The 11,093-nt window shown below is 32.8% G+C and overlaps 1 protein-coding gene across 1 annotated transcript; it reads left to right on the forward strand.

Moving 5' to 3' along the window:
* Positions 1 to 8,311: 8,311 nt before the first annotated feature.
* LOC119689340 lies at positions 8,312 to 9,952 on the forward strand. Its single transcript, XM_038104152.1, has 2 exons — positions 8,312 to 9,342; positions 9,409 to 9,952. The coding sequence occupies exons 1-2, from the start codon at positions 8,460 to 8,462 to the stop codon at positions 9,528 to 9,530; spliced, it is 1,005 nt and encodes a 334-aa protein (XP_037960080.1). The 5' UTR covers positions 8,312 to 8,459; the 3' UTR covers positions 9,531 to 9,952.
* The last annotated feature ends 1,141 nt before the right edge of the window (positions 9,953 to 11,093 follow it).

Below are 11,093 nucleotides of genomic sequence, written 5' to 3' on the forward strand. Positions count from 1 at the left end.
GAAGTGGAAGAGTATTGGGTTGCCTCAATTATATAAGACCTGTTTTTGATTCACTGTTTTGTAATTTTAAAGGGATTGGGTAGGTGTCTTATATACAGTTGAATTATGCCATACTTACTTACGAACCATAATCAATATTTTTTCCGTTTTTTAGGAATATATTTATTGCAATAATGGAAGTGACCATAAATCAGTTTAAAATTTATTTTTATTTTTTCTTTATTTATGAATAATGAATTTCTAAAGGAGTATCCAAATTAAGTCAACTTAAAACACGTAGTATGAAATACACTAAACCATCTATAGCTCCACTTTTTTCTGAGGGAAATCATCAAGAAAAGCGCCAGCCGAAGAATGCTCCAACTGCATTCTACAACTAGCTAAATGGCATTACATTTGTACTTATTCTCTGAACATAAGAACTCAAAACACTTAAGTGGTAAATACGTTGTACACTAATTTTTACCTCTAGAAAAAAGTGAGGAAGGACACAAAGTGCTTCCACTAAAACCTATTGACTCCACTCCTAACAAAATGAAATCCTTCTTCGAGCAAAAGGGAACTGCTTTTTGTTGGTTTTTCATCTTTGAAATTATTTTTACTTTTGGTTTTTTGTTGATTTGTTAATATTTTAACGATAAACATTCTCATTTCTAGCTTCTTCTCTATTCTTTCAAATTTATCTAAAAGCCCTGGACGAAAAATGATTCACGCTGTGCCAGAAATTGTATGCATTTTCGTAATTAAATTATTGCATATAAATGAAAAGAGTAGAAAGGAGTCAACGAAAGTAGAACAAAGAACTAAAAAAAAAAATAAAAGAAAGTAGAAAAAGTAAAATAAGTAAGAAAAGCCAGAAAAACTTTTAAGTCGAATGGTGGATGCATTGTAGTAGATGAATGCCAATATCCCTCAAATGGTTGAAATATCAAACAATTACACAAATTAAGAAATTTCAAAAGTACATATTATACATTTATTAAATAAAAGTTAAATGTCCCAACAAATACTTAAAATCCAATTCTAGGCTAGAAAGAATATATGATAAGTCGGGAACAAATGAAAGAAATAAAACTTTTGCCTACTACAAATCTTTTGATGGCCTTTCGATTCAGTTTCTACGTTTGTTGCAATAATAGTATATTCTTTTATATACCTCTTGAAAATAGAATTGTTCGATATTCCTAAAATACTGACTAGCTGCAAAGATTATCTTATTTTCTCAAATATTTCTTGAGATATTTGAAGAAGAAATCTTCAGAAATCTTTAAGAATCTCTGGAAAAAAATCGTCCTCTAATACTTATATGTCTGTTAGACTCGCGTGATATGCTAGCAACCCTGGAAAGGGAAATGTGTGAAATAAAAAATATTTTATAAAAAAGATGCCCCTTCAAACCTTCACATATTGTTTGTCATAAAAGTGACGTCTGTGTGACATTAAGCCTCTAAGTATTAAAACCCCGTCAACACCGCGGTTCGCATCGCATTATTCGCACTGCGGCACCACAATTGTCTTAAAAACAATTGTCGTTTCCTTTTTTGTTAATGTTTTCTTTTATTTCTTGGTACTCTTTCTGTTTATCCTTTATCTTATCATCTTGACTGCGTTAATGAAACCAAGATTATATGAGATATGCCTGTGACTATGTCAATGCGTATATGTGTGAAGGCGAACTTAAAATGTGTCAAGCAATATTTTAAAATTTCAGGATATGCTATGTCCTTAAAACAATAAAAAAGAATTTTTTCTTTTTAATTGAAAAATAATTCAGACTAAAATGTAAATATTAGGAAAGGGGTGTGAAGCTTTAACCTACTTTTATGAGATAACAAGTTATTTATGAAGCTTACAGAACAGAACTGAAGTAGCAGATTACTTGTTGTGAAAATAACTTCATTATTCTTTATTATCTTTCAACGATAATCTTTCAACGATTCTTCAAATTATGAAATCTCCATCTCTGTAGTGATCCTTTACTGCAGCTGGTATTTCGATGCACAGAATTAACTTTGTGTTTTTTTGCATTACACATGAATGTGTGATCAATTTCGTACACAGCCTTCTGAAAGCCAAAAATTAACAAAAAAAAATATTACTCACTATATCTAATAACATTTTCTAAGCCTAAATTTTCTGTGATTTCAAAGCTTGAACAAAAAATAACCCAATTTTTAACGAATTGCTTGTAACGATTCAACAACAAAGCCTTGCTTTTGATATAGAAGATTCAGCTAACTTATCCACCATGTTATGACGACACGCATATTCATTGCCTTTAATATCAATTTTCAATCAATCAATTTATAAATAAATTTTATGTTAGGTTCAGAAGGTGCGTGCTGACAGTTATCAGCATTTCCATTCGGTGGCATATATTGCCCATTGTGATGTCCTTAAAAAAGGATAACCTCTGTTATCCTTGTTAAACCATTTGGTTTTCCTGATCAAGTTGAGGAGATCCGATAAGTTTGCTTTCGTTATCTCTTTCAAGCCTGTGAAAAAGCGATCCCCAAGACATTGAAGTCGCCTTGTCTGCAGTCCTGGACAGAGACGCAGGAAGTGTTGGAACTCCCCACCGTTGGAGCATAGGCACAATGGCAGAGAGCCCTGTTAGTATTCTAGTAAGTACACGAACTGCAAGTTTACTGAAGCCTAAAAGACAAAATTTAAAATTAATTTTAATAATATAAAATATTAAAATGACAAGTTTTAGTTTTACTACTGACGAATAGATAAAATTATTTGTCTTAATAAGTAATCAGTTTTAATCTACATAAGACTAACATTTTTCATTGAAAAGGATCTGATCAAGTGAATAAATAATTGCCACGTCACTATACTTCATGAGTGTAGAAGGTAAAGAATAAATCATTATATGATATGGGACACTGCTATCATAATGAAATGGGTGATGGCAAAATAATAATACCTTCCGTTATCGCTTCATTGTAATATTGACAATACCAGTGTTTGAGAGAGAGAGAGGCCTGTCTTTATTACGCTGTTAATACTTACAGTCTTAATGGTGATGCGAAAAAAAAGTAGGTTAAAGCTTTTCAATCCTTATAAGGAAAATATTCAGGCCCTTGCTTTGTCTTTTCAAAGTCGTTTTAACATATAACATGATTCCAAGCTCTCTTACAACTTTATTTACTAAGGAAGACGATTTAAATCGTCACACTTTTTTAGTAAACAAAACAAAAAGCGGTGACATTTTTCAAAAACTGTTTAATCAGGATTCAGGATTATAATTTTGATCACCAGTGATAACAATTTATGAATTTATACTTCTAGTTCGAAACATTCATTCGCATTCATTCATTTTTTGAATTATCATTTCATAACAATTATTTGGTAGTTACCTTACCTTACCTCGTTGCTTCACAGTGCTACTGCTTTAAGCTTACGAATAACCATGCAACATATCTACAAAATCAACTTAATCCTTGCGCCTAGTTTCTCTCCGTTGCTTAAAGCAGTGTGTCATTTTTGCACCTAAAATCATGCCACATTTCACACAAATAAAAAAATGAAATGTTTTTAAGCGCTTTGCATTCAGAGCTTAACAGTCCTCGTTGTGCTTTTAATTGTCAGATCCACTCTAAGGCATGCCAAAAAAGGATATGTATGTGTGGATAACGCAGCCAGCATCAGCACAACCAACTACTTCAAAAAGTGTAGCAGAGCAGCACAACATGTGACTTGGCACATCTGCAATAACACAACTTTTGAAGCTCAACAGCCAGAAAAAATCAAGAGCCACCACACTTAAAGTAAAAACAAAAAGTTTAAAATTATACCCAAAACAAAATATAAAATAAAGAATTTAAAAGAAAATGCTAAAGAAAGAATCGTAGAAAATATTTTGCCCTAAACTGTGCCAGGTTTTTTTAGGTTAAGGCTGTAACCCTTGCACGAACGCATCTACTAAGCAGAGTTGCTACAGCGCTGCACTCGCAATTGCACCAGCACTAGCACTAGCACCAGCACCAATGACATTGCCTATGCCAAAAAAGAAACGAGGCAGCGAGAACGAAAATGACGCCTATGGCAGGTTTTATATAGTATATATAATTTAAAATGGAGGACAAGTGTACGCAATGTATAGAAGTAATTGTTACACCCTTCACATAACCGTGAATAAGGCATGAATTAAGTTTGTTTACATGGATGTCGAGTTCTATAATATTTATGGGTTATAACTACTTAATATAGCTGGATCAAATGAGGTATGTAGCTCTTAAGCTCTATAATATTTATGGTTAACAACTACTCAATATAGCTGGGTCAAATGAAACAACAATATCTGTCTGTCCCTTTCGCTACATGTGATTGTGCATCCTCGCCAGCCAATAGACTTTATGAAATGACCCTCCAAATTGTAACTTTTTTGAATCCGAATAGATCAGTTAGATTATAAATAAAACGGTCTATATCATAGAGAAAGTATCTAAAATACACATAAATATACTATTTTAGATTGCTATAACTTTCAAATTGGTGGCAACACTGAGTCCATATTGTGACTAATGTTAGCTGTTTTCATTGTACCCGCTTTTATAAAAAACTGTCCGTTTTTAAATCGAAATAGAAGATTGTGATAGCGTTTTACATAAACGAAAAATCATCACCTTAATGTCAATAAATGTCTGATATCTCAAACCAGCCCATATTATAACGAAACCGCCAATCTTTGAATAGTCAGCGATGGTGATAGTCAAAAAAAAATTGTATATGCATATGGCATAAAGACTTACAAGCTGAGGCTTCCGTCCCTAAGATCTATTGCCGAGTCAATCTTACTAAAAGAAGAAAAAGCAACCTTATCTGTGTGAAGCTGTACGTCTGTATGTATATACTGCTTTCTCGGCTGTCTCTTGCAGATTTTCGATAGGATACTATGATATGCTGTAGAATATGATAAGCTATGCAGTTTGCTAACTAATAAATCCACTGACAAACCCATCAGCTAGATCAGCTATTCAATTCAATCATTCAATCAGTCATATGACTTAGTTATTGGAATATAAGTTTATGCGCAATTATATTCCTAATAGAAAATATATTTGAAATGAAGTATGTTAAGTCACTATCGGAAAAACGTTTTATGTTACTACAAGAAGAGAATGTCGATTCACTTTTAAAACTTATGGTTAGGTATTCCTCCTCCACAGCACAGAGGAGGACAGACTGTCGACTTTGCTTGGAGCAACATTCCTTGCCACTGTTCGACTATAATCTGGGCCAAAAGAAGATTCATTCGTACTGAACGAAAATACTGAACGAGGGACATTTTAACCTTGTTTCAGAGTAAGTTTCATCTCTTGGAATCTTAGACCCTGTTAGTTTGTTTAGATATTGTTTGATTTTTTTGATTTTTTTGATACATAAAAATGGCGTTCTTTAGATGACTCGAACTCTTACTCATTAGGATAAATCAAGGTGAAAAACTATTAAACCTAATTAATTTTTGGATGTTACATTTCACATGGATAATCAGTTAATCGCGGTATCGAGGTTTTCTGCTATTGTGCCTTAAAGCTTTAAAATTGTTCTTAAATTGTTTTTCATGACCATGTTTAATAAATATCTTTTCCGCATTTTTAGAAATTCTTTCATATTTTTCGTTTTTTTTTTTGTTGTAGTTGTTTTTGAATGCGAAAATTTTATATTATGCTGCGCAACAAATAACGGCTTCACATACCATTCTTAACATTATTATGGTCCCTAAGGTGCTTACTTTTGCCGGAAAGGATACTATTCACAAACGCATGCATATTAAAACATATTCTAAGGAAACATGTGTACACATCACACACACACACACACACACACACACATACATACATACACGCACACATAAACACGCGCTTCAAAAAGCCTAAGAAATGGAATTGTATGCATACTTGGACCGCATAAAGTGCGGTATATGAGTATGTAACGCGCCGTTATGGCTTGAAAGGGAAAATTTCTGGCATTACCTTTGCACATAGCCACAATTTTATCCTCCGTGAGGTCCTTCACATGTGTACAGTGTTGTTGTTGTTGTTTAAATTTTCTTAACGGTTATGCTCTCAGAAATACCCTTACATCGTTTACACATACATTGATGTTTTTTTATTATTATTACGTGTATTTCCAGCAATACGTACGTCCTTAGGCAACTCGAAGGCAAACAAAGCAATACAAGGCGTACGTCTTCCTGATTTACTTTAAAGTTGCAAAGATTTTATTAAATGACGTTGAAGCCAACAACTTAAGCTATTTTACTTTATATCCACAAATAGAAAATTTTGAAAAAAAACTACTCAGAAAAGAGGATAATATAAATTAGCACAATGGCAAGCAAAAAATACCACAAAACACCGCTGGAAAAGAGATTAAAGTATTCAAAACATTAACGTACCCACCAAGAATCGGAACTGTCATCGGAACTTGGGCATTAGTCGTTGTAGTAAAGTTTCAGTGAAAAATTTAAAAAAAATTAACAATAAAAAAAGGAGGTTGTGAATGTCATAATGAATGAAGATGTACTTGTCAGTCACCATCCATTTCAACTACTTTTTATACGAGTAAGTCAAACTGCAGGAATTTCGTATGATCTAAGTCGCGTTTCCTAAAACTTATACGAATTACTTACGTTTTTAAGGGCTAAATTAATTGTGCGATGAGAAATCAGCTGACCCGTCATACCTTATAGAAAATAATACATTCCATTGGTCGTGGATGTAAAAGTAAATCGCATCTCGTAAAAAAATGCGACGCGAAGTGAGGGGGAAATCTTATATCAGCTGATACAAACGTTGATCATTTGCATTACATTGCTCTGTGGCGAAATATTTGGTGATCGAAATTCAACTACTGTTATTTGTGTTTTTACATAGCTATTCACATTTTTTGCATTCTGCTATTTACACTATTTTCGTGTCGTTCCCGACAGCCAATTCAGCCTTAAGTTTCAGTTAACGTAAGAAGGTAACAACGTAAGAAATTAATTCAAAGCGAAACGCACAGCCAACCAAACTTGTGTGTTTGACAGAAACGAAATAAACAAAGTACACCGTTTTTATTTATTTCGTTCCTATTAAATACGCAGGTTTGGTTAGTTGTTCATTTCGCTTCGAATTAATTTCTTACGTTACCTACCGTCTAACTGAGCCTTAACACCGCCTTTATTTAAAGCGAAATTTTCATTTCGTTTCTCCTTAATTTTTTACGTTACCTACCGTCTAACTGGGCCTTTAAAAGGAATGTTTCATTTCCAAATTGTTTCTTTACGATTTGCATAGCAATTCTTATTAATTACTAATAAAATGTTTACTGATAAAAATTGGGGTTTTTAACTATTCTGAACTATAGGCTATTCTGAACAGATAAACAATGAAAGATTATCAAATAAGAAAAAAGTACAAATTATCAAGTAAAACTTATACGTTTTAAATATTTTGCACAAAATTCAAACTGCTGTCATAGACAGAGTTGCCTCTTTATGCATCAAAATTAATTGGAAAATTATTGCACAACACTTTGACTACATTCAGCACAATCGCACACAGATCGATTGTGTAATTTTTTTTGAAACTATCACAAAATGGAATTTCATGACCTAAGTAATATTCCAGTCTATAAAAGGTGTATTCTTTGGACATGAATGCTCCAATAAAACAACTTCTGGTTGCTTAAGACTAGCTTGGCATCACTGCCTAAATCAGAGAACATATGACAAGTAAAAAAATTGTAATCAAATTTGTGGTTTATAAATACAATTATATATGTATAACACTATTAACACAAAAAATTATAGATTAAAGTAGATTTTATATACAATAAATTCATTTATATAATAGTTTCCAAACGTCTAACATCTAACTAAATACTCTAAATTTATTCTAAATAGAAATTGCCAATAATTTTGCGAATCTCAAAATACTAACATAAATGCTATTGAGGTGGGGTACGAGTAATAATATTTATCAATGATTTTCTTTTAAGGCGGTGTATTGCAGTTGCAGGTGTATCTCGATCGGTACACCTAAATGGAGTATATTAGCAAATAACTTCTTCAATAAATGGCAGATTTAGATCTTTGTGTAGGTTTTCGTTTTTGACATACCACGAAACACACGTAGCTGTTTCTGTGTGTATGCCTTCTTGTCAAAAGAACACACCTAAAGTTCAAAAAGTGTTCCCAATTACCTTTTATGTTTCTGCGCATACTTGGAAACCCTAAGAAATTTTTGTGTTGATTCTGTGCTTTTTTCAAACTCGTAATGGGAACATATTAGCATTGACTATCAAAGTATAAGAATATTGTCAGAAAATTATATTCAAAAAATTTATTTCTAGTTTAAATCAGAGTGGGTTTGGTTACGAGTGCGCAACCTAACAATTTGTACCAAAAATTTTAGTTCATTTGAGAAATTTTCCGTCAGATTCTTTTATCATTTCGTTTTAAAATGTTTTCCCGCCGCTATAGACGCCCCACATCAAACCAAAATGAGGCTGAGCAATTCATGAATACAAGCCTTGGCCGCATGCTGTATTATACAGGTAATTTGGTGCCTTTTACTCGTCAGGTTATTGTAATAAATGCAGCCGTTGAACCGAATCTGTACGATGCAAAAATTTTTGATAAGCTCAATATTGGAGAGATTCTTTCACGAACTACGTGTGATATGGCAGCGATTCATAGAATGCAGCACATCACAGAGTATACTCTCTTCGAATGTGTTATCTTAAACCATTATATAACAGATGAGATCGCTGTCGAATTGGCGCTTAGAGTTACTACTTACAATGGTTTATCGCAGCCGTCACGGATCCAACAGGAACATGCGTACACCATTATACCATCTGATGACGAGAGTATTGATGTACAGCCGGAGGAGAATAATGAATACATGGCTGAGTTTTTGCGAGATGTAGATACTGCTGACGAAATATCTAATGCAGACCAAGTTGAAGAGGCAGAACCAGTATTTGATTTACACCATCAAGGCCAATACAACTTATTTATGCAGGATGAGGTTGCTATAAACGGTGTTAATGTTCCATATGTAGTTCCAGGGCAATCGCACTCAACAGCAGTAGAGGCGAATACTCTTACAAACCAACAGCGGGCACAGCGTGTATATGAACTATGGAAACAACTATTGGCAAAGGGTCGTTTACCAACTGCGTTCGAAGACAACGGTGGGTCCGATCCTGATGCAATTATAAAGCATTATGAAAAATTGCTGGCAGAATGCGATGAAATGAACAGCAATATTGCAGAACCCGCATCAGAGTCACATTCTGTAGTATCCCAAGATTCATTTAACTTCGATGATTACTTCTCAGGTAAGTTAAAGGTTATTTTGATCATGAATAAATATTCACATCATCTTAATGTCTTACCTCGAATAGCTGATTATGGTGATGATTATGAAGTCGACGCAGCTACTTTAAGAGATGTGGTGGATGAAGGTCTTTACAACTTTTACTTCCTCACTGATAGTAGCGAAGGAGAAGACTCTTTGTTTGACTAGTCATAGAGAAAAAACAAAGGGTAATTCTAAAAACCACCAAAAAAAATTCAATGCAAACAATATTCTACATATATGATGAGTGTGATGGCGGCGTAGTAAATAAGATGATGAAGGATTCGAATTTTAATGTTAAGAATGGCAAGTTTAAAATATTAATTAAATTTAGAAATTTGGAAGTGTTGGAATAGGTACTAAATTGACTGGTACGTATTTTTCGTGAGAAGTGTATTATACTATGGTATGTTTTGAACTCCACAGAGGACATGCAGCTTGAAGTAAAATTTTATAGTTTTTACAACCCAAAAAAATATTTTAAAGTCATTTTAAGTATCGAATACCCCCAAATTTGTTAGTACCAAATATTTGAAACATTTTTGAACTTGTCTAAATAAATCAATTGTTAAACTAAAGTGTATTACATAAAAGAGTAAATGTTTTGAAAAATGGATAAATGTGCTTTTTTAATGAAATTATTTAACTGCGACATAATATTAATAATAATTATTTTCAAATATTTTCAAAAATTTTGAGATGTATGAAAAGTATTTCACAAAATGATCGAATATTTTGAAGAAGTGAAAATTAAAAAGTCGTGACTTCCGCATCCATTTCAGTACTAGTACACTTTAAGAATTCGATTAAGGAGTATTAAACGATCCCAAAATAATAATTCCATGGACTAAAACTTAATGCATGACCTATTTTAAATACAAAGTAAGTTTTTTTAATGGAGGTTCACTTGGAAAACAGAATTTTGAGATTCTGCATTTTGGTAAATATTAAAAGAGGACCCTTAGTTCCATTTTTCATTACTCTCATCAATCAGTGACTTCACGAAGTGAAGACTGTATAAAAAGAAAAATTTTTTTTAGTTACTTTAATGTAAGCAACTAGATTTAAAATCAAGTATATGAAGTTTTATTCACCTCTTAGTAGTAATTTTGGAAAGCAGATATTTGTTAACTGATCTCATTTATTTTCTATATTAAGGACCATTTTGAATTATAAAAGTATTATCATATCCAGCCTTAGAGGCATATAATATTTGAAAATATTTTACTGTTAATAAATGGGCACAGTCTGTAACGGCTCCTAGTACCACCCAGTTTCATAGGTGGTGTGTACTAGATCTTCACAGTGTTCTGCCTACAATGAGTTTGTATTTTGTGGTATTGATAAAAAGAGAAAACTTTATGTGATATAATTGCTTTACGAAGACGCTAGAGAAGTGTGTTTGAAACCACCTCATTGATTTAAAAAGAGTTGTCGTTTATAGAAATATATTTGCAGGTGTTATTTGGTATCTATGTAGTTTTGCCTGCAATGCTACTTATATCAATGAATATCTATCTTTCAATTTAAACGAAGGCAACATATAAGACGACAATGTAGAAACATATTAAAATAATACCTCGTCGTGAAGTGCGTGAACATATATTCTTTTTAGACGAGTAGTGACGGGTACAACTTCCATCAAAATAAGAATATATTTGGTAGAGATCGTATCGCCGAATGAGGTTATAAACGGTCATTGGTTTAAATACAGCTATAATCTTTATTGAA

The sequence above is a fragment of the Teleopsis dalmanni genome, chromosome X, assembly GCF_002237135.1.
Source record: "Teleopsis dalmanni isolate 2A chromosome X, ASM223713v2, whole genome shotgun sequence".
In the NCBI taxonomy this organism is placed as follows: Eukaryota; Metazoa; Arthropoda; class Insecta; order Diptera; family Diopsidae; genus Teleopsis; species Teleopsis dalmanni.

Coding starts and splice junctions, on each gene's coding strand:
- LOC119689340 (XM_038104152.1), top strand. CDS start 8,460: ATGTTTTCCCGCCGCTATAGACGCCCCACATCAAACCAAAATGAGGCT. Junction 9,343..9,408: donor CTTCGATGATTACTTCTCAG/GTAAGTTAAAGG, acceptor TACCTCGAATAG/CTGATTATGGTGATGATTAT.